Source organism: Humulus lupulus, chromosome 5, assembly GCF_963169125.1.
Source record: "Humulus lupulus chromosome 5, drHumLupu1.1, whole genome shotgun sequence".
Taxonomy (NCBI): domain Eukaryota; kingdom Viridiplantae; phylum Streptophyta; class Magnoliopsida; order Rosales; family Cannabaceae; genus Humulus; species Humulus lupulus.
The window spans coordinates 238,682,640-238,707,536 of NC_084797.1; the positions used below are offsets into that span (position 1 = coordinate 238,682,640).

The 24,897-nt window shown below is 35.9% G+C and overlaps 1 protein-coding gene across 1 annotated transcript; it reads right to left on the minus strand.

The window, feature by feature from the left end:
- Nucleotides 1-14,115: 14,115 nt before the first annotated feature.
- LOC133780136 (uncharacterized) lies at nucleotides 14,116-19,312 on the minus strand. The gene is made up of 6 exons (XM_062220010.1): nucleotides 19,168-19,312; nucleotides 18,607-18,955; nucleotides 17,294-18,515; nucleotides 17,131-17,250; nucleotides 16,776-17,028; nucleotides 14,116-14,723 (listed from the first exon to the last, which is right to left on the minus strand). Exons 1-6 carry the CDS (start codon nucleotides 19,310-19,312, stop codon nucleotides 14,116-14,118), a joined length of 2,697 nt encoding a protein of 898 aa, XP_062075994.1.
- Nucleotides 19,313-24,897: the final 5,585 nt, after the last annotated feature.

The window sequence follows — 24,897 nt, forward strand, 5'->3', positions numbered from 1 at the left end:
GTACCAGAATCTTACTTATTTCGTCCTAATCATGCGATGCTTACAATATAAGAAGCAGTTGGTTCCACAGTTGCATGGCCTTCTAAAAAAGTTATTCTCATCTTTCTTCTCTCTTGGTATTTGGCCCTTATATCCTATTTAATAAATAAGTAAAAGAGGCATAACTATATTTAATTTAACACCAACAGAGATAAGAGAGGCAGCAACATCACTTCTTACATCATATTTCTTACCAAATGTTCTTTACTATTTTTTTTGGCAACAAATGCTCTCCATTCCACATCACTTTTTATGCAATCCGGCTTTAAGGCTAGTCGTTCACTCTCATTTTTTGCATTGATAATATCATTTACAAGTCTAGATTTTCCAGCTCTCCATAGTTCTGCCATCATTTCAAAGCACATCTTTTTTTGCCAATCATCATGTAAGTCATATTGTGCTTACAATAGAATATAGAATAACATATTATATGTTTAAGTGTAGAGCTGAATATATATAAAAAAATACACTCATAAAACTTGTAATTCTACCTGAATAGATGCCCAAAGAACATCTCTCATCATTGGTGAAACTTTCCTCCAATCTGAAATAGTGTAAGGAACAACCTCTCGCACAAGAGCGCCCACAAAAGAAGAAAATTGCACTGAGTTAGTACCAACTGGTTGCCCTTTTTCATTCCAATTTATTATCCTTAAGTCATTGTTCCTCTTGGTAAGATTTGCTTAATGCTAATTGAGGTTTATTCATTCAAGTAATTTTCATGCTTAATATTTACTATTGCTTGATCACCTTTAGTAAATGATTGAAACAATTAAGATTGCTGAAAATGATTTTAATTATTAGACAAAAGACTTGAATGGCGCATGATTAAGTTCTTTTATTTCAATTTTGTGAGGGTATAGACATATATCTTTGCCTTGCATAATCTAATAGAATTGGTGCTTGATAGGAATTCTCAAAATTAAATTAACTTAGACATAAGTAATTTAATTAGAGAGTTAAACCCATTTGATTTCGGCAGAAACTTATGGACTTGATTAGTAAACTGTCAGGAATGCTGCAACATTTTCATAGCATTGCTTCCAGGAATTGCAAAACAGGGGGAATTAATTATCCTAGCTTACCATTTCATTATTAACTGATTTTCCTATTGCATCCCATTAATTTAGACTTTAAATTCAGCTGTTAGTTATTTTTAATTGCATATAAAAAAATCAACTTCCAATTTAATTTGAGTTTGGTTCTTTTATTTTTAATCATTTTGCTAAACTTTAAGTTCACAATTTTAAGCTTAAAAACAATCCTTGTGGATACGATATTGGGATCTTATCACCTTATTACTTGTTGACAGTGTACACTTGCACTTAGTATCTATTTTGCACAACATGTGTAGAGTCCAAGAACTTTACTTAGCTAAGATAGATAGTAGTATTATAGTATTTATAGTATTATCTTTGTAACTGTGGATTTTTGGTTCAGACCGGGAATTATTTGGACACTCATAGTAGTACTTAGAGATTTTCTAAGTTTAACCTATAGTATAAGAATATTAATTTTAACCTAAGGTTTGATTAATATGACTGATATTAAGATAATATTTATTATACTATAAGGTTTAGAGGAGGACCAATAGGATTTTAAGCACATGTATGAATGGGTGATTAAGAATTAAGCATTTTGAGGATTAAATTTAATAAGGAGTAAAGTTTGAATGCTATAAGGTCAGTCAGCAGCTTTGAATACGTTGAGGGCTTAGTCAAGGTTGTTTACTCCATTCAAACTTAGCTAAAAATGTGTAATTTCGTGTTTAATTAATCAGCGTGTGCCGATATATCGCAGCACGTAGATACGGAAAACACGAGACGATGCACGACAACCTCGGGCATACTGGCCCAGGCGATATATCGCCTACAGGGGGCGATATATTGCCTCCTTCAGTATGTTTTTGAAATGTTTTGAAATCATTTCCCTTTCAGCCATTCAACCTCTTGATAAGTCCAGCATCTTTTTGAACGAGTCTTCAGCCTCTGCTGAACGATTATTCAAATTATTTTCACCTAAAAAGCTATTATTTTTATTCGAGTAAAATCAAGATCCTTTCATTCCTAAACTCTATAAATAGGACCTAGTACCCAGCCATTATTCATCTTTTGCTCTAAGTTCAGAGGCTGCAAGTGCTAAGTGAGTGTGAGAGTATAAACACCTGGGTTTGGGAATCATAAGCTTATCAAACACTTTGGGAAGTAAGGTTTTAGAGTATTTCGGTTTGAGGTGTAGATTGGTCTTACAAGTCTTCAAGGTAACCCAAAACTCTAGTTCAATTCTGTATTTGTTCTTTTAAGTTCTCATAATCTTCTACTCAGCCTCTAACCTTAATCTTTATTTTGGTTAGGAAATCTAAGTTCTTGAGCACATAAGTTTTGGTAAGTATGTTTTTCAATGGTTTAGTCTTCCCATTCCTTTTCATCTCTTTTTCTTCATTAGACTCACTCTTTTTCATAATGATTATTAGGAGTGTTCCAAAGTCCCAACACTGTCCACATATCCCGGTAACTTTGGTAAGGAAAATAGGATAGAATCTATATGTTTTATGCTTATGTTATCTTATGTGTTATGTTATGAAATATGTTATAAAATATGTTATGAATATGTATGTTTGTAGGCTTGGGCATATGACCCATATGACTAACAAGACCCCAAATAGATTATGGGCATATGACCTACTTAGCTAGTAGGACCCCACTAATCTCATGGGCATATGACTTGTTTAGTCTATGGGACCCCAAGTAATAATGGTCATTATAATAAGTGTATGTAATAAGTGTTATAATATGTCTTTATGTTTATTATGAAATTTATGTTTATGACTATGTGTTAGATTTTCCTTGCTGGGCATTAGTCTCATTCCTTTTTGTTTTATGTGCAGGAAAATAGCTTTAGAGGCGGTAAGATTCGTGGACGCTTAGAGAATGTGTATCGATGGTGAATGGAGTCAAGGAGTCGAGAGTTCGATTTCTTGAGGATGTAGTCTTGTTTTACTTTTTATGGTTTTACATGTATTTTCCGCACTTCTTATGTAATTCCTTTCATTTTAAATCATGCTTTGTTTTTTTAAAGACAATGGGATCCCATATCCTTCTTGGTATTTATGTAAGTAACTCTTATTTCTATAAGTTTTCTAATAAAATTATAGTATTTTTGCAAATGTAAGTTTTAGTAAGAATTTGTATGTATAGTTTCGTTAATGGTCCAAAAGTCTAGAGTAGTGGGTCATTACAACAGGCTTCGTAATTGATTTTTTTTCTTTGTAATAATTGGTTTAATATTATTGATTTTTATTGTATAATGTTTATATATATTAATCAACGAGTTAATAAAATTTAGAAATTAGTAAATAAAATGCAATAAAACATTAGAAACTTAAACCCCATTTAAAAGTTAAAACCAAACAAACCAAAAATCGAAATGCATTAATTGAACAACCGAGGAACAAATGTACTAATTCGGAGAATTAGTATAATTTCATTAATTTTTTCAAGTGTGTATAATGTTTTATACTTTAATTTATCCAATTTTAATAATCTATAGTACTTATGTCATGTTCATTAATTAATAGTTTTAATTTTATTAAATTATTTAATTGCTCATAAAAATTGTGATGATTTTAATTACATTTAATAATACTTCACATAATATTAAATAGTATTAAATAAATAATATAATAATAAAAAAAAGTTATTTTGTTTAACTCTTGGTGGAATGGTTGGAGATAGAAAGTCAATATTACTTTTGTCTTTTAGCTATCACCCATCCCAATTTCACGATTTCCAATTCGGTCAAATTTTACAACTTCAATACTCAACTACTCAACATAAATGTGTGATTATGACAACGGTGGATGTAGTTTTTTATGACACTTAATTTCTCTCTGCATTTATGACAACTTTTCAAAATTATTAAAATATATCAAAATAATTTTGATGGAATATTTTATTTTTTCAAATTACGATATAAGAAGCAACAATAGTTGCCTCAACACAACTCAAGTATAAAGCACAAATTCTTAGAATAACCAATTACTAGAGAAAACTCTGAATTGACAGGATATGAACAGGCGCAACGGAAAGGAAATCGTGGGAGAGTCGAGCGCAGCTTCCACCGATGGAACGAATCAGCGAAGTGGTAGGGACGAGTATATGCACCCGATGGTCAGTACTCGTTGTGATGCTTGCACAAGATTGTATGGAAATATGGTTCTTCAGTCCACTCTTCATGAGCATGTTTCCGGACAAATAATGGCAAAATATGCAGCGGCAGAAAAGGAAATGGCATATTTGAAGAGTGCTATATCGAAACAAGAGTTAAAACAACAGAGACTTGGGCGCAGCGTGAACACTCTGAACAACATTCTACGAAAGTGATGGCAAAGGGGAGATATATATCATACTATGATTATGTTCTTTACGACCATTTTTAGTTTTTAATTTCTGTGGTTTGTAGGCTTTTGGTATTTTAAGTGTGAACTTTTTCTATTATGTGTGTAATCTGCTATGGTGAGCGCCTGTACCATTTTAAGTACATTATTTTTCGATTTTAAGTAATCATTCCAGTGCCAAATATATATTTATTACTTTACATGCAAAACTAATCATCCTAAAATCTTAAAAAAATCAATTCATATTAATGTTGAAGTATCTCCTCTCTATATGCTCCGAACACAACCGTAGACTACATTTAATTGTCGTGTGTGCATGAGGTTTAATCTTATTATTATATATGTCATGACTTGACAAGACCATGGGGAGTGGTTGGGAGCATGGTAAGGACATTGCCTATAAATACAAAAGTCCTACAATTACTTTTCAACCACAATCATCCATCTAAACATTCAACCATTCTTATTAATTCTTTTGGTAGTTATTTCCTAACGTTCATCTATGGACACCAACAACCAATGCAACCAGAACTGCCCCGATGTTCCCCATTGCCATGGGTATGCTGATGCTAAAAGATGTGTTTGCGGGGCCGCGCAAGAAGTGGAGTTTGCTTATGATCAACTGCAATTGAAGCACGGAGAAATTGAAGTTGCGGTCAATCAACTTAATGGCCAGTTCAACGAGATGCAATCTGTTTTTGACTCGTTAAAAGATCGTGTATATTCTCTAGAGAGGTTGGTGGATGATATGGGGCGAGATATTATCACCCTAAACCAACTAATCAGCCAACTTTAGTGGCTCATCTAGTATTATCTATTAATATTTTTTTTCGATGTTTGAGAAATGAACTACATATATCAGAATATGTATTTCAATTCCTTTTCTTTCTTTAGAATATTATTGTCATTTGTTAAGCAATGTTTTCTCTCTAATGAAATCTTTATTCTCTCTTAAATGTTTGTTATATCGTATTTATATTAAAATATTACCCTAGATTAACAATCAATGTGTCTTGTTGAAAAAAAATTAAACAAGTCATGAAAAAACAATCACGAAGACAAGATGATTTCATGGCTTTTGCAAAATAAATATATTAATATTATGTTTTATTGTTTTCGAAATCAAGTTAGAAAATATATTTACTGTTAAAATGATTTATTAAAATTTGTTATTTATTTACAATATTATAAACGTGGACCAATTTTATGTGTAATTTTTCACTCCTTTCTAACTCTTTCCCAACAACATTGCCAAAAAATAAATTATTTTAATTCTTGTTTCAACTTCACAGAATTGACTCATAGGTAATTATTTTTTAACTTGTTATTACATGGGTGATTTTGACAATTCACAACTCACATGGGTAAGTAGTACAACGTGTAAGTACTTTTTATGGTGAGAATGCAACCATTGTACAAGTTAAATAATATATAATTAAATTGATCTTCATGAGATAGAAGAGGACAAATAAAATTACGTGCATGCGAGGATGACACCATTGTACAACTTAAATAGTATAGAATGTTACTTATATTTATCATAGATGAGGACAAACACAAATATCAAGACAAACATATGATATCATAATAATAGTACAAAATCTTGGGAATGATAGTCTTTGTTAATAGATAAGAAATAAATTTTCATATAAATAGTGGAACCGAATGACCATAGACTATTGCAATATTGCACGTGGGGGGAGTTCAAGAATTCTCTTTCATTTTGCATGATCACTAGTTGGTGGATCGTTTTTTATTTAAAATTATGGGAATGTTGTGAATAGTATTATAGGGAAAATAATTAAAGAAAGTGTGAGATTATTGAAAAAAAAATGCATTGATATTAAATTATCTATTTTTGTAATATTATGTTATTCCTTTTTTGACAGCATAAAATAAGTTAATTATTTATCAAATATACTAATTTTGATGATTGGGGAGGAGTGAACTTTATAGAACATGACATGGAAAATTGTAGATAATAGTACCTTTGACTGAGAGAAAAAGACAAGGAAGACAATTCAATTAAACAGTAGAGACAATTGACCACTTACTATTAAAATAGAGCACTTGAATGACAACTGTACTTTTGTAATAGTGGACATGAATGACCTATCAATTAGGGACATAATATATTATTTACCTTTGCCAATCACATGTGAAAAGTGGAGAGGAATAAGCATGGGCAACAATTAAATAAATATCCAATCTTTTTTTATAGATTACGAGAATGGTTTTATATTATCAATTATAGGGTGATTTGTCATTAAAGTTGAATATTATTGTATTGTTTTAGGGCAACCTCTTATATGTGTATATATTGTATCATTCACGATAAAATAATATATCAGAAAATTTCCCTATTTCTGACTGGGTATCAGAGCCGGCCGTAGTCTCTTTCTCTCATCACGATGTCAGATACTTCCCATGAGTCCACTACTATCCCACCAACCAAACCTATCAACCTTAACACCCCTGAATCCTCTAAACATGTTTCTGAATCCCATTCTGTTCAGATTACCACCATTCGCCTTAATGGTGATAATTTTTTGCGCTGGTCTCAATCGACTCGAATGTACATGCGAGGACGTGGGAAGATGGGCTATTTGACGGGTGATAAGAAGGCACCTAAGGAGGATGACTCGGCTTATGCTACATGGGATGCAAAAAATTCCATGGTTATGACTTGGCTGGTTAATTCTATGGAGGAGGAGATTAGTTCAAACTATATGTGTTATCCTACTGCTAAGAAATTATGGGATAATGTTCATCAGATGTATTCTGATTTGGAGAATCAATCTCAAATTTTTGAGTTGAATCTCAAACTTGGTGACATAAAACAAGATGAGGCTGAAGCTCTTCCCTTTACAAAAGAGCAGATGGTTCATCTTCATGAGCTGCTGAAATCAATCCGCAATCATCTGGTATTTCTGTTGCATCTGTGGCACAAACAGGTATTGAAAAATATGCTCTCCATTCCTTTTTAAATTCTACTCCATGGATAATTGATTCTGGAGCTTCTGACCATATGACAAATTCTTCTAAACTGTTTGAATCCTATATCCCATGTTCAGGTAATAAAAAGGTTAGGATAGCCAACGGAACTCTCGCACCTATTGCGGGAAAAGGCCTTGTTAAAATATCTGAGGGAATAGATCTTAAATCTGTTCTCCATGTTCCACAACTTCATTGTAATCTTTTATCTGTTAGTCAACTATCTAGAGATTCTAATTGTTGTGTTGTTTTCTATGAATCTCATTGTATTTTTCCAGGACCAACGCTCGGGGAAGACGATTGGCAGTGCTAGGATGATTAATGGTCTCTACTATTTTGAGGATACTCTATCTATTAATAAAATTGCTCAAGGACTTAGTAGTATCAGTTCTTTTTCTGTTTTTGATCAAATAATGATATGGCATTATAGGTTGGGCCATCCTAGTTTTTCCTATTTGAAACATTTGTTCCCTGGTTTATTTAAAAAATTAAATCCTTTATCTTTTCAATGTGAAAGTTGTGTATTGGCCACGAGCCATAAAATCACTTATGTTAAAAAATCTTATTGTCATTCTCAACCTTTTTACCTTTTTCACAGCGATGTTTGGGGACTCTCCAAGGTCACCACATTTTCAGGTAAGAAATGGTTTGTTACTTTTATCGACGACCATACTCGTCTTTGTTGGGTCTATTTAATGAAAGAAAAATCTGATGTGGCTCAAATTTTTAAAGATTTTTACTGTATGATTGAAACACAATTTCATAGTAAAATCAGTATTTTGAGATCTAACAATGGAACAGAATATTTTAATAATACATTAGGCAGTTTTTAAAAGGAAAAAGGAATTATTCAGCAATCTTCTTGTCCTGATACACCTGAACAAAATGGCTTAGCTGAACGAAAAAATAGACACCTATTAGAAGTGGCTAGAGATATGATGTTTTACATGAATATTCCAAAATACTTATGGGGAGATGATGTTCTTACTGCTTCCTATTTAATTAATAGGATGCCTACTAGAGTCTTACAATATACTACTCCTCTTGATTGCTTGAAAAAATTATTTCCAGGGTGTAGAATTAATTAAGATATTCCTTTGAAAATATTTGGTTGTACTGCCTATGTTCACACTCCAAAAAGGTCTAGGTCCAAATTAGAACCAAGAGCTGAAAAATGTATTTTTAATGGATATTTACCTAATCAAAAAGGTTACAAGTGCTTTAATCCTGTTACCAAACGATTTCATATGACTATGAATGTTACTTTTTTGGAACAAACCCCTTTTTTTTACCAAAAATTTTATGCAGGGGGAGACTTTAGTGAAATCAAATTTTTGGGAAATTGATCCGCTCCCTAATATCATTCTAGAAACAACTCAAGCTCAACCTACTGAATGTGAATCTGAAATTGGTTTGTCAGAAAAAGAAATACTACGAGTTATTAAAAATCGTGAAAATCTTGAGCCTTTGGTTTATTCTAGGAGAAATGTACCTGAAAGAAATAAAGACCAGGTAATCATCCCAGCACATGGTCAAACGGAAGCCCTAAGCGACGGTCTTCCAAATATTTCAGGTAATTCTTCTCCTACTTCTACTTCTCTTACTGAACCTGAATCTAGTCTAGGAGTAATTCCAGAAAATACCAATTTAGATCTTCCTATTGCCTTAAGAAAAGGAACCCGTACTTGCACTAAGTATCCTATTGCTAAATATATTTCTTACAATCATTTGTCAAAAAACCATAGAGCATTTATTGCGAATATTTCAGAACTTGTTGTGCCTAGAAATATACAGGAAGCATTGGATGATCCGAATTGGAATTTGGCAGTTATGGAGGAAATGAATGCCTTGATTAAAAATGGTACTTGGGAGATTGTAAGAGTACCGAAGGGGACAAAGATTGTTGGGTGCAAATGGGTTTTTACAATAAAAACCAAAGCTGATGGGAGTGTTGAAAGGTATAAGGCTAGGCTTGTCGCAAAAGGGTTTACTCAAACCTATAGAATTGATTATCAAGAAACTTTTGCTCCGGTTGCAAAAATAAATTCCATTCGGGTTTTACTTTCTCTTACTGTTAATTCTAGTTGGCCTTTATACCAATTAGATGTTAAAAATGCTTTTCTTAATGGGGATCTAGAAGAAGAAGTGTTTATGAGTCCTCCACCTGGTTTTGAAAAGGGTGTTGGTTTTGGGAGAGTTTGCAAACTTAAAAAGTCCTTGTATGGACTTAAGCAGTCTCCTAGAGCCTGGTTTGAGCGCTTTGGTAGAGTGTTGAGGCGCCACGGATATACTCAGAGTCAAGCAGATCACACCATGTTCTATAAACATTCAAAGGAAGGAAAGGTAGCTATCATAATAGTGTATGTGGATGATATTGTTTTAACTGGAGATGATCATGATGAACTTGATGAGTTGAAAAAGAGACTTGCTCAAGAGTTTGAGATCAAAGACTTGGGTACTTTAAAATACTTTCTTGGAATGGAATTTGCTAGGTCCAAGGAAGGAATCTTTGTTAATCAACGTAATTATGTTCTTGATCTGCTTAAAGAGACTAGTATGCTAGAGTGTAAACCTGTTGAAACACCCATTGAACCAAATGTCAAATTGCAACCCACGCAAGCTGAGAATGTGAAGGATCAAGAACGTTATCAACGTTTAGTAGAGAGACTTATTTATCTATCACACACAAGGTCAAATATAGCATTCTCAGTGAGTATGGTGAATCAGTTCATGCATGCACCTGGACCTAAACACTTCGAAGCAATCTACAGAATCTTAAGGTATCTAAAAGGAACACCTGGAAAAGGACTCATGTTTAAGTCAAGAGGCCATTTACAAATTGAAGCCTATACAGATGCAGATTGGGCTGGGAGTATAGTTGATAGAAGATCTACCTCAGGTTATTGTTCATTCGTTGGAGGTAACTTAGTCACATGGCGGAGTAAAAAACAGAATGTAGTTGCCAGAAGTAGTGCTGAGGCTGAGTTTAGAGTTGTTGCTCATGGTATGTGTGAGATATTATGGATAAGAAGGTTACTCGAAGAGTTGAAGGTATCTCAAGCATCCCCTATGAAACTTTACTGTGATAACAAGGCTGCTATTTCGATTGCACATAATCCAATTCTGCATGACCGTACAAAGCATGTAGAAGTGGATAAACATTTCATCAAAGAAAAGATAGAGGAAGGCCTGATTTGCATGATTTATGTTCCAACCGAAGAGCAAGTAGCAGACATTTTTACGAAAGGATTATTAAAAAAGCAGTTTGATTTTCTGAGTAGCAAGCTGTCTATGGAAGACATCTTTACACCAGCTTGAGGGGGAGTGTTGGAGAAAATCAAACTATTTTAGGAAGTTTTCTAATTTTAGAATGATTGTTTAAAGCTGTAAAATAGCTGATTTGCTTACTGATTTTATTTATTTTAGGAAAGTTGTTAAATAGGGTGATTTGACATTAAAGTAGAATATTATTGTATTGTTTTAGGGAAACCTCTTATATGTGTATATATTGTATCATTCACGATAAAATAATATATCAAAAAATTTCCCTATTTCTGACTGTATGATTCTCCTCACAATGCTTTTTGCTCGATCATCTTGGAGAGTATGAGATTGGTCATGCTCTGCAGTAGTGATAAAAGAAGGAATTTCGTAAAATGGCAGTGTCATGCGCTTGGAGTTCATAATGATCAGCATTGATGTTATTATGATTACTATCTATAACTTGAGCAAGGGCTTATTGGTAAGGATCTCGAGATCGATAGAAGACGAACATTGGTTTATATTATGCATGGGTTTTTGTTAGGCCTCAAAGGCATGTTAATCAGAAGTTGTTGCTGAGTTGTATTTTTAATTAGTTGGGGTAGTTACTTGGTTAAGTAGGAGAGACTTAGTATATACAATAGTTAATCACTTGGTGTTTGGGATCTGATTATTATGTATCTTGGAAGAGTAAAATTCTTTTTTGGAGATATCCAAGGTCTTGAATACTTGGAATATTGTAACTCAGTTCTTGATATCGATGAAGATTAGTCTCTAGATTCCATATCAGGTCTAGCTTCTATCAAAGTGGTATCAAAGTCATTCATCTTGGGAGATGGCCAGCAACAAGAATGAGTCCAAAAGGCTGAAATCAATCGAGGAGATGCTAAAGTCCATCTGGAAGGTGTAGGAAGTCAACACACCTTATGAAATTAGTGAGAAATGGCTGCCTTGAAGGAGGCGATGGCAGCAATGGCAAGGAAATTTGACTTGTTGTTCAAGAACCTCACCAAGAATAAGTGGATGGGAGGCTTTTAGTTTTGCCACAACTCCAGTTTCATCCTCAAATGACCATGTTTAGGGCATCAAGCTCGAAAAATATGGTGTTGTAGCCAAGGAAAACTCAACAAATTGGGTTTGTTTGCAAGGGAGCACATAAGCAGGTCAAGATTGATGGGGTACAATTAATTTGGAGACTCATGTTTCTTGGAGGCAGTTCATGAGAAAGCCCTCCTCCACAAGAACAAGCAACAGTTATGTACAAGAAACCCAACCATATTCTTTGTTGCAATTGTCACTACTCAATGGTGAACCATGACCTGACGAGGAAGAAACACAGTTGCTTGACGGTGGATCGCCCTAAACATTTGGATTGACAACCACTACTCTGGATCGTTGGTGACGTGCTATTGATGGAGATGAATCCTTGTAATTGTAATTTCCAATGAACACAACCATAATTTTACTACAAGAACTTCAAGAAAAACAAAGGGGTCTGCCAAAACCACCATGGCAACGAAGCCTATTGCTGGTCGTCGATGACCCAAGGCCGAAGGTGACAAAGATGGCACTAAAACTTCGTGTGGGAAATGATTTGGGTGGACGAGTTCCCAAATTCTAGTATCATGGGGAAACAGATACAGAACCAGCTTGTAAGTATCTCTGCCTCAAACCCATAAAATTAGGCCAAATTCAAAGCCAAGCGCAAGATCACATTAAAGCACACTACATTGGGCCACTTACATCAGGCCTAAGTGCAGCAGTTATTTTCCTTTACAACCCATTAGGGCTTCCACATCTCAACCATATGCATTTGTTAAGGCTATGGCTGCAAGCGGGTTCATTCGTTGGATTTTTTGGCGTGCAAATAATCCTTCCAATGGCGGACGATGTCGTGGTGATTGTCGACGGGAAGCAAAGGCGACATATTTTCAAGCCTCTACGTTTGGGCTTCGAGTTGCAAGAGATAGTCTGCAAGTTGTTTCAATCTATGGGTCTCATCGCAAGAGATACTTCTAGCGGAACATGTTGGGAATCGATGAGGTGGGGGTTGCATCTGTTACTCAATGGATTTCTGATAGAGGGAGGCTAAATTTTTTTCCTGGCTATGCACGGATCTTCAATCTTCCAGCAGTACTTTCAGCAAGTGATGTGCGTACTATATAATGTAGAATATCAAGATGTTGATACATATTCTAGTGTATTTATTACTGCTTTGTTTTCCTAGATTAGTAGATTTACTGCTATGCTTATTTCCTATTTTCAGCTGTATTTTTATTTTCCTAGGTATCGTTTCCTCTTCTGTATTAATTAGCTGCTATGTATGTATATATATACCCCTATACTCTATGAAAAAGATATAGAATAAAATTATTCTTTTACCACAGTAAGCTTCATATAATATAATTAGCTCTGGCTTGGTTATCTACTGTACTATATTGATGCCTTAAAGGTTGAACGACAAAATTTTTGATAATGGAAGACAGGTGGAGGTAAAGAGACACTACCAGCTGCCAACAACTACGAACCCTGAAATTGGTATATAGCCGTCAGCAACAAAGGACCCACTGATACTTGTTGATTTTGGATTCATATATTTTCCCACTGATTTAGCTGCTGCACAGTGTACCACAGCAACCCAAGAAGAATTGGAAGACTACCAGCTATTGCAAGAGCAATTTTTAGATTATCGCCTTGAGGAGAAGGTAAAAGTTTGGGGCATGGGTATTGTTAGGCCTCAAATGCATGTTAATCAGAAGCTTTTGTTGAGTTGTATTTTCCTTATTGGCTGAGTTGTATTTTTAATTAGTTGGGGTAGTTATTTGGTTAAGTCCTAGTATGAGAGACTTAGTATATATAATAGTTAATCTCTCTGAGTTAGGGATATGATTATTGTGTATTTTGGAAGAGTAGAACTCTTTTTGGGAGATATCCAAGGTCTTGGATACTTGGATATATAATACTCGAGTTAGGGATCTGATTATTGTGTATTTTGGGAGTAAAACTCTTTTTGGCAGATATCCAAGGTCTCGGATACTTGGAATATTGCAACTCAGTTCTTGATATCAATTTTTTTTTTGAAAAAGGAGATAGAGACCAAACACTAGGTCAGGCCCCCACTCAAATAAATAAAAAACCCTCACTTATGGCGGAGGAAAACCTTGGTACAAACAAAATTCTAAATACAAGGACAAAGCAACACCCACTACAAACCAGACTACACAACCAAAAACATCTTCCACTCTCTAGAGAGATCCAAAAAGGATAAGCCCTCAAAACCCTTTGTGCGATACACCCAAGTGGCAACCCAAAACTTAATTCTCTCCCAAATGAAGTCTCAAAGACTAGACTTTTCGTCAAAAATTCTGCTATTCTGTTCTAACCAAATTGCCCAAAAAGAAGCCAATATTGTAGCCCTCCACAACTTAAAAAGCAGACTTGCAAGAAAACAACTCGTTGGGATCAGGCTCCCATACCCTCCTATCATCCAAAATTGATGGTAAATTAACAAACTCCAAAATCCTTAGTAACTCAATCAATGATAGAACTTCCCTATCAAAAAGAGACCTTCTGAAACGAAAGTCCCAATCCACCCCTGCTCCCCCATCCCTAGAAACACCCATCTCAAAAATTGGAGTGTTCCTAGCTTGAGAAATGATGGCCAAATTCGGAAACATGTCCTTCAATGCTTGCCCTTCAATCCAAACGTCCTCCCAAAACCTCACCAAATCTCCGCGCCCCACTTTAAAGTGAAACATCCCCAAATACTCACCATAAAGAGAGGAGATGTCCTTCCACGGGCCCCTCGCAGTAAATCTCCCTATTGACTTTGTGTCCCACAAATTTTCCGCCCGGCCATAACAACTCAACACCACTTTGTGCCACAGAAAATTACGCCCCAAAGGGAATCTCCACAACCATTTGATAAGAAAGGCTTTGTTCCTTTCTTCTAAATGTCCTACTCCAAGACCACCTTGAAAAAGGGGTTTACAAACATCGTTCCATGCTACCAAATGCTCGGACCCCTTATTATCTACCCCATCCCACAAAAAATCACACATCAACCTTTCCAAACCCTTCAAAATATTTTTCGGAGCTCTTAAGAGCGACATATAATACACCGGTAATGAAGACAACACCAATTGAATCAAAGTCAGTCGACCCCCTCTAGAAAGAAAGGTACTATAGAGTCCAAGAACTTTACTTAGCTAATTATTTAGTAGTATTATAGTATGTATAGTATTATCTTTGTAACTATGGATTTTTGGTTCAGACCGGGAATTATTTGGACACTCATAGTAGTACTTATAGACTTTCTAAGTTTAACCTATAGTTTAAGAATATTAATTTTAGCCTAAGGTTTGATTATATAGCTGATATTAAGAATAATATTTATTATACTATAAGGTTTAGATATCAACCAATAGGATTTTAAGCACATGTTATGAATGGGTGATTAAGGATTAAGTATTTTGAGGATTAAATTTAATAAGGAGTAAAGTTTGAATGCTATAGAGTCAGTCAACAACTTTGAATACGTTGAGGGCTTAGTCAAGGCTGTTTACTCCATTCAAACTTAGCTAAAAATGTGTAATTTCGTGTTTAAATATTCAGCGTGTGCCGATATATCGCAGCTATAGGGGGCGATATATCGCAACACGTAGATACGGAAAACACGAAACGATGCACGGTCGCCTCGGGCATACTGGCCCAGGCGATATATCGCCTCCTTCAACATAATTCAAATGTTTTTGAATTCTTTTTCCTTTCAGCCATTCAACTTCTTCATAAGTCCAGCATCTTTTGAATGAGTCTTCAGCCTCTGCTGAACGATTATTCAAATTATTTTCACCTAAAAAGCTATTATTTTTATTCAAGTAAAATTAAGATTCCTTCATTCCCAAACTCTATAAATAGGACCTAGTACCCAGCCATTATTCACCTTTTGCTCTAAGTTCAGAGGCTGCAAGTGCTAAGTGAGTGTGAGAATATAAACACCTGGGTTTTGGGGAAATCATAAGCTTAAACATCATAAGCTTATCAAACACTTTGGGAAGTAAGGTTCTATAGTATTTCGGTTGTGGTGTAGATTGGTCTTACAAGTCTTTGAGGTAAACCAAAACTCTAGTTCATTTGTTTTATGTTATTTTCTTTCTCATAGCCTTCTACTCAGTCTCCTAACCTCATTCTTATTTTGGTTAGGAAATCTAAGTTCTTGAGCACATAAGTTTCGGTAAGCATGTTTTTCAATGGTTTAGTCTTCCCATTCCTTTTCATCTCTTTTTCTTCATTAGACTCACTCTTTCTCATAATGGTTATTAGGAGTGTTCCAAAGTCCCAACGCTGTCCACATATCCCGGTAACTTTGGTAAGGAAAATAGGATAGAATCTATATGTTTTATGCTTATGTTATCTTATGTGTTATGTTATGAAATATGTTATAAATATGATACGAATATGTATGTTTGTAGGCTTGGGCATATGACCCATAAGGCTAACAAGACCCCAAATAGATTATGGGCATATGACTTACTTAGCTAGTAGGACCCCACTAATCTCATGGGCATATGACTTGTTTAGTCTATGGGACCCCAAGTAATAATGGCCATTATAATAAGTGTATGTGATAAGTGTTATAATATGTCTTTATGTTTATTATGAAATTTATGTTTATGACTATGTGTTAGATTTTCCTTGCTGGGCATTAGGCGCATTCCTTTTTGTTTTATGTGCAGGAAAATAGCTTTAGAGGCGGTAAGATTCGTGGACGCTTAGAGAATGTGTATCGATGGTGAATGGAGTCAAAGAGTCGAGAGTTCGATTTCTCGAGGATGTAGTCTTGTTTTACTTTTTTATGGTTTTACATGTATTTTCCGCACTTCTTATGTAATTCCTTTCATTTTAAATCATGTTTTGTTTTTGAAGACAATGGGATCCCATATCCTTCTTGGTATTTATGTAAGTAACTCTTATTTCTATAAGTTTTCTAATAAAATTATGGTATTTTTGCAAATGTAAGTTTTAGTAAGAATTTGTATGTATAGTTTTGATAATGGTCCAAAAGTCTAGAGTAGTGGGCCATTACAGTCACTCTTCCACCCAGCTAACTGTTTTGCACACTCAGCCATAACTGGCTCCCAAAAGGACTTTAGTCTCGGATTGTCTCCCAAAGGAAGACCTAAGTACCTCATTTGCCATTTTCCAACCTCACACCCAACTATTGAAGCACGTGAAATCACAACCTCCTCCTCCACATTAAGCCCTAACAATTGACACTTTTGCAAATTGATTTGCAAACCTGAGCTGGCCGAAAAAGCCTTAAGAATATCTAGCAAAGCCTGAAGAGACACCTCGTCATTAATAAAGAAAATTGTATCATCAGCGAATTGCAGATGGCTCACCTCTACCTTATCCTTACCCACCAAAAATCATTTGAATACTGAAGAAGCCTTTGCTTTGTCCACCAAGCTACCGAGAACATCCGCCACAATGGTGAACAAAAAAGGAGATAAGGGGTCCCCTTGACGAAGCCCGCGAGAGGCCCCAAATTTACCTCTCGGCTTACCATTCACAAAAACCGAAAAAAAGACAGATGTGAGACACCCCTTCATCCACTTTCGCCAAAGAGCGCCAAAACCTTTTTGATCTAGCACAAAATCCAAAATCGTAAGCTTTTTCAAAATCTATCTTGAACACCCACTCCACACAATCGTAAGCTTTTTCAAAATCTATCTTGAACACCCAACCACTCTTCCCTTTACTACGATACTCTTCCACTGCTTCATTAGCCACTAGAACAGAATCTAAAATATGTCTTCCTTCTACAAACACACCTTGAGTTTCTGAAATAGTCTCTGAAAGCACCCCTTTCAGTCTATTGGCTAAAACTTTTGAAATAATCTTATACACACTCGTGACAAGGCTAATTGGCCTGAAATCATTCACGCGACAACTATTGAGCTTTTTAGGAATAAGACATATATAGGTCTCGTTGGAACCCTTCGGGATGGAACCATCGACGTGGAACTTCTTAAAAACCTCCACTAAATCATCCTTAATGACATCCCAATTTGAATGAAACACAGCCAAAGAAAACCCATCAGGCCCTAGTGCTTTATCTCTAGAACAATCAAAAACAGCTTGCTTGATCTCCTCCTCCTCAAAAGGCCTCTCAATAAAGCAGCCTAGGAAACCAGATAGTCTTCTCCACTCTATGCCCTGAATTCCTTTCCATTGACGCCCAACGACCGAATATAAATTTGAAAAAAACCTAACAATCTCATCAGCAATCTCACTTTCCCCATTTAGCATACTCCCATCCATTCTCTCAATCCTAGAAATGAAGTTCTTTGATTTACGAGCACTGAGGATACTATGGAAAAGTCTGGAATTATAATCCCCGTCTTTGGTCCATTGACACTTGAGCTTCAACCAGTTTCCTCTCTCCTCTTCTAGAACCAAATTATGCCACTCCCTCTTAACTCTACTTCTATCAACTATGAGAGAATCATCCCAATTACCAATTTCCCCCACTCTATCCAATTCTGAAATACGTCTTTCAAGAGCCTGCTTTTCCCACTTCCTTGGTCCATAAATCCCTTTACTCCACACTTGAACCCTCTGTTGCACTTCTCTCAATTTTAGCATAAAATTGTTTCCAGACCCACATCTCAGAGACGCACCATACCACCATTTCATGAAATTTGAGCGAAACTCCTTATGCTTAAGCCAAAGATTGTCGAATCTAAAAGGTCCAGGACCCCAAAGTGGGGGATTTGAATCCAGAATCATTGGACTATGATCCGAAACCACCCGCACACACCTCCTGTCTAATGAAAGGATAAAGCATGGTCTAATTTCTACCCAAGAGAAATCTGTTCAGCCGACAACATATAGGATGCTTTCTGAAATCTGACCAAGTAAATTTCCCATTGTTGAGTCTAGGATCCACCAACTTAATCTCTGTAATTAACTCATCGAAAATCTTCATGCTCCTCGTATTAGTAGTACTGTTAGCCTTTTCTTCCACCCGACGAACTACATTAAAGTCTCCCCCCAAACACCAAGTATCCCCACAAATAGCACTAAGGCCTGCGATCTCATCCCAAAACTCATTCCTACTACCATAGTGAACCGATCCATATATCCCTGAGAACCACCAAGGAGGATGACCTTCTGCTTGAACCAGAATGGAGTCAGATAAATTACCCACTAAAGAATCCAAAACCTTGACACATCTAGTGTCCCACACTACCAGAACCCCACCTGATCTCCCAACAGACGGTAAAAGAACCCAAGCTCTGTACCTAGAACGCCAAATACTACCAACAAAACACCTATCCACTTGACTTCTTTTCACCTCCTGAAAGACAAGAATATCTAGATTAATTTTACACACCGTCTCTTTTATTGCCTTCTTCTTTTCTAAAGCACCGCTACCTCGAACATTCCAAGAAAGAATCCTCATTTATAAATACCACAACCCCGCTTTTTTTTACTCCCTCCTTCATAATTTATATTGAAGGCCAATTTCTTCAATTCTCTTCTTTTCCTGTCATCAATCGAACCCTGCTTCAAATTATCAGCATCTTCCAAATTTTTTGAAACCAACTCCACTCCCATCGCTTTTAGAGTACCCTCAAAGGAATCCCTAACTACCTCTTGCGAACCTCCCTTTTTCTCACGCTGAAAATCTTCCTAAAAAAGATTAGAGGGAACAATAACTTTCTCTCGATCTATCTTACTTTCCTCCCCACTTTTAGATTCCATATTTCCAATAAGGGAATAATTTTCCAAGTCTTCCTTATCTTCCCACAAACTTCTTATATGTGCAATATTGTCCCCAGAAAGTTGATCTCCCTCCTCAATCAAATCTTCCTCATCCATATCTGAGTTACCACCATCCAGACTTGCGTCATCCAGAAAAGACCCCCCAAACTCCTGTCCCTTATCAAAGGCTATTTCTTGAAATCTCTCTGTATCAGACAATTCAATTCCTACCTCTTTTTCCTCCTCCTTACACCCCTTACTGTGCATTAACGGCCCTGGATTTTTTTTCCTACGTTCATACACCAAAATATTACGTTCCTGTGTAGAGACAATCGATTCTTCCTCAATATCCTTAATAAGAACGGAGTTAGAAATTTTCTTCTCTGGGAGAGGGAAATCGGTCCAATAATAAATTGTTACTTTAGAAAAAAAATTTGGGCCTTTGGGAAATTTTTTTGAAAGCTTAGGAGACAAAAAATACTTCAGTTTTCCTACTGGATCCACTTCCTTCAATACCATAGCCTCTCATGACCTCTCGGCCCAGAAGCTTCCCTTCCTCACATCCACAAGTTCCTTCAAAAAAATCAGGCCCAACAACCCAAGCCCAGGCCCAAATGCTTAGCCCAATTTCCCCTACTTTTAAACATTGACAAAGTGCCACACGTGTCCTTTAGATATTTCTCCCCTCCATGCATTCCAAACGATCTTATCTCCTTTTTATTTCTCACGACCAAATCATTTTTTAATCTGTTATAAATTCTTGACACCTCAGTTCTTGATATCAATGAAGATTAGTCTCTAGATTTCATATCTGGTCTAGTTCTATCAGTTTTTTTTATCAAGATTTATTGACAGATGCCATAGAAGATCAAGTAGTGAAGAGAAAGATATAAATATAAATAGGATATAAACAGCCGATAAAAATATTTCCTATCTTTGTAAATATCTAGGGTGTCTTGTACAGCTAAGCATAGGTTGTAATATTTACTTCTTTCCTTTTTTAGCTATCTTGTACATTGTAATTTGCCTATATATTGGCATTTCTATTCTTCAATAAAATCAGATTAGAAGAATTAATCCCAAACCAACTACATGGTATCAGAGCATTTGTAGTCCAAAATTGGGAAATCTTTCCAATTTTTTTTCTCCGCCATTTCTTAAAAAAATTAGGGTTTCATTCTTTGAGGCTCAAACTTAGAAATCCTGTTTAGAGTTGTCTTCTAATCTCACCTCCTGCCCAGAAAGCTTGCCCCACCTCCGATCGGCAAAACCCCAAATCTCGTGGTCTGGAAGAGTGGTGCGTGAGTCACACGCGCCGCCACACTTCCAGGTGTCTTCTCCCACGCGCGCGCGCGTGTAGGCGCGTGACAATGCCGATCGGCCACCTTTCTCTAGCGTCTTCCTCCTCGGCACTTCCTATTGTGGTTGTGACTCTTCATCTCGAGTTCTCCCACCATTTCATCAAAGAATTGCATTTTTGTGCTAAGTTTTTCCATCTATCTTGAGTTTATAAACATCTTTTTTTTCCGTTGCCCATTGTTTTCTCTACTGCCCATTCATCATGAAAATTCAATCTCCAAATTTCATGGCTCCTCCATCTCAACCAATTAATCTCATAAATTTGTTTTAACTTCATGAGAGCCCTCTACCAACTATCACAAAGTCAGCCACATCTCAAAGGAACAAAGTTTGCCACCTCTCAAAACACCTCCGAACCCTCTTCGACATTTTCTGCAGCTGCTACAACCACATACAATTGAGGCAAACATCAGTATAATGTGTCATCAAGGTTCTTCATCTCACACATTTACTGCATCTGCCAACAAAGGTCTTTGGATAGTGGATTCAGGGGCTTCCGACCACATGACAGGTGATTTACAAGTTTTCACCACCTTCAAACAATGTGCTCATTGCCCCACAGTCAGAATTGCCAATGGATCCCTCTAAAAAATGATGGGGATTGGTTCTGTAAAATTATCAGATGATCTTCTCATTTCATCTGTTTTATGTCTCTAAATTAAGTTGCAATCTTCTCTCAATAAGAAAACTCACAAGAGACTTGAATTGTGTGACTAAATTCTATCCAAATTTTTGTGAATTTCAGGTTGTGGGCTCGGTGAAGGTGAATGACAGTGCTGAAATGCATGATGGACTCTATATTTGTAGAGTCCAAGAACTTTACGTAGCTAGTTAGATAGTAGTATAATAGTAATAGTAGTAGTATTTTTATGACTGTGGATTTTGGTTCAGACTGAGATTTAATTGGACACTCATAGTAACATTTGTAAATTTTCTAAGTTTAACCTATAGTTTAAGAATAATAATTTTAACCCAAGGTTTGATTAATATGACTAATATTGATAGTGATATTTATTATATTATAAGGTTTAGATAGACCCAATAAGAATGTAACACTTGTCATGTGTATGTTTAATGATAATTTAGTATTTTTGAGGAATAAGTTTATTAAGAGTAATATTTGGATATCATGGGGTCTGTCAGCAGCTTTGAAAACGTTAGAGGGCTTAGTCAAGGCTGTTTACTCAATTCAAATTAAGCTGAAAATGTACAATTTCTTGTTTAAATATTTAGCGTATGCCGATATATCGCAGCTATAGGGGGCGATATATCGCAATACGGTGATACGAAAAACACGTAACTTCGCACGATCACCTCGACGAGCCTCGGGCATGCTGGCCCAAGCGATATATCGCCTACAAGGGACGATATATCGACTCCTTTGGTATATTTTTGAATGTTTTTGAAAACGTTTTCTTTTTAATCTTTAACCTCTTGATAAGTCCAGCATCTTTCTGACCAAGTCTACAGCCTCTGCTGAACGATAATTCAAATATTTTTCACTTAAAAAACCATTATTTTATTCAAGTTAAATGAAGATCTTTTCATTCTTGAACTCTATAAATAGGACCTAGTACCCAGCCATTTATTCATTCATCAAACTAAGTTCAGAGGCTGCAAGCTGCTAGATTATTGCTGAGAGTGTAAACACTTGGGTTGGGGATTATAAGCTTACCAAACACTTGGGAAGTAAGGTTTATAGCACATTTCGGTTCAAGGTTTAGATCGGTCATAGAAGCATTCAAGGTATTCCAAACTCTAGTTCATTCTGGTATTGTTTTCCTTAAGTTCTTATAGTTTTCTACTCAGCAGCCTAACTTTATTCTTTATTTTTGAATAGGAAATCTAAGATCTTGAACATAAGGTTTTTGGTAAGTATATTCTTGATGGTTGATAACTCTATGATTTAGAGTTATTTTTATTAACTTTGAACTTGAATTTTGGGTGAAAAGAGTAATGAGGGTGTTGTTAATTGTAAGTTTGTTTAGTTTTTACCTTTATTTTCTAATTAGTGTGTCAATTCAAGAGTCTTGTAATTTGTTGGTAATAATTGTAAATATTTATGTAAATATGTGTGTTTTGTTATCTAGGGAAGGAACCTTAAACTCGCCAGGGGAATCAAGGGAATAAAAAGAAAAAGGGGACAGAAAGTTAGAATTGCTGCTCGAATGCTGTAGGCCAAAATGTTAGCAAATCTGGAAAATGAAGACTGACGTGGACAAAAGCCAGCTGCAGTTATTTACTGATTTCAGTGCCTATGTGGCACCCATTTAAAGAATTAAGTCAGCTGGCTGAGATGTCAAGGAGTAATGGACCAACGATGGAGATGGGCTTTCTAATTAGGGTAAGGTGAAAAGGAAAGTACCCCAAGAAGAGAAGGACAGCCGAAATAGAAGGGGAGAGGACACAGTACGTGGTGGAATAAACATTTTTTTCAGCAAGAAGAGTACAGAAAAGAAAGGAGAGAAAAACAGAGAGATACACAGAAGGGAAAGATCAAAGAAGCTCACGGCTAGGAAGGAAGAGGGTTTTAGCACAAGACTTTACTACTCTCTCTTTCTTCTACATTCCCTCTTTTGTAGTGTATACTCTTATTTTGATTAATCTGTGAACTGTTGTTACCATGGATGAACTATTTTTACATGGGATTGTAATTTTCAGTTTAGACATGAACTAATCATTTTGAGATTTGGATGGCTATGAACCCTATGTTATGACTTATTAATGAAATGCATGAGTTTAGTAATTTTCCTTTGTTCATTCAAGTGAGATGAATGTTAAACGATTGTTAATTACTGGCCATGACTAACAATTTAATTAGCTAGATCTGATTTTGGGAAGAATCTATCTAGTGGAGTTAACTTGAATGATACAAGAGGAATACCATGTTTAGGTAGTTCTTAGTGAGTGAAATAGGAATATTTTGCTACCTTGTATAACCTGAGATTTGGTGTGTAATTGCATGTTTTACAACCTGGTTTAATATAAGAATGTATTGAATTACGTTGTGGAATTACCTCAGTGGGTTTTGGAAAAATCTCACTAGCTTATTTAGAAATCTGTTAACTCTGTGCTAATTGCTGAACGATTGCTATAACAACTGGGCAGATCAACATAGGGGGAAATAGCCATTCAGATCCATTAGTCCATAGACACTTTTCTCGAATTAAATTTTGCTGACATCTTAGCTATATTTTAATTAGAATTAATTGCAACCATTTAATTTCAGATCCATATTACATTCATTCTCATAATTCCTTTTTCTTTTACTTTTAAATTGTTATGTAGTTGGTTTTGCATTTGCTTAATTTGAAATCCCTGTGGAGACGATACTCACTTACTACTATATTACTCGTTGCCGACTGTGTATACTTGCACATTTTAATTGCTTAAATTTACGCAACAAGTTTTTGGCGCCGTTGCCGGGGATTGAAAATTAAAATTCTGTATTATCAACTATTTTGCAATTTATTTCTGTTTGTTTCTAATTCTTCTTGTTTGGGTTGTGCGTTTCTCAGGTTTAATCTAGTGCATGAACGAACAAGACGAATCTGAACTTGCTTCTATTGACCCCAAAATTGAACGTACTTTCAGAAAAAGGAGAAAGGCACAAAAGGCTAAAAGCCGCTGCAACATGGCTGAAAATGTTGGAGAAGAAGAAGAGGGTGCACAAAACATGACTAATCCTATTGTCTTGGCGGATGATAGAGCCAGGGCAATAAGAGAATATGCTGCCCCTATGTTCAACGAGCTCAATCCGGGCATTGTGAGGCCCGAAATTCAAGCACCCCAGTTTGAGTTCAAACCTGTCATGTTTCAAATGCTCCAAACAGTTGGGCAGTTTAGTGGGATGCCCACGGAAGACCCTCATCTCCATGTTCGCTCATTTTTGGAGGTGAGCGATTCTTTCAAGATACAAGGAGTAAGTGAAGAGGCGCTAAGACTGAAGTTATTCCCGTTCTCTTTAAGGGACCGAGCTAGATCATGGCTCAACACCCTTCCTCCTTATTCGGTGACAAATTGGAATGACTTGGCTGAATTTTTTTTTAAGAAAGTACTTCCCTCCCACGAGAAATGCA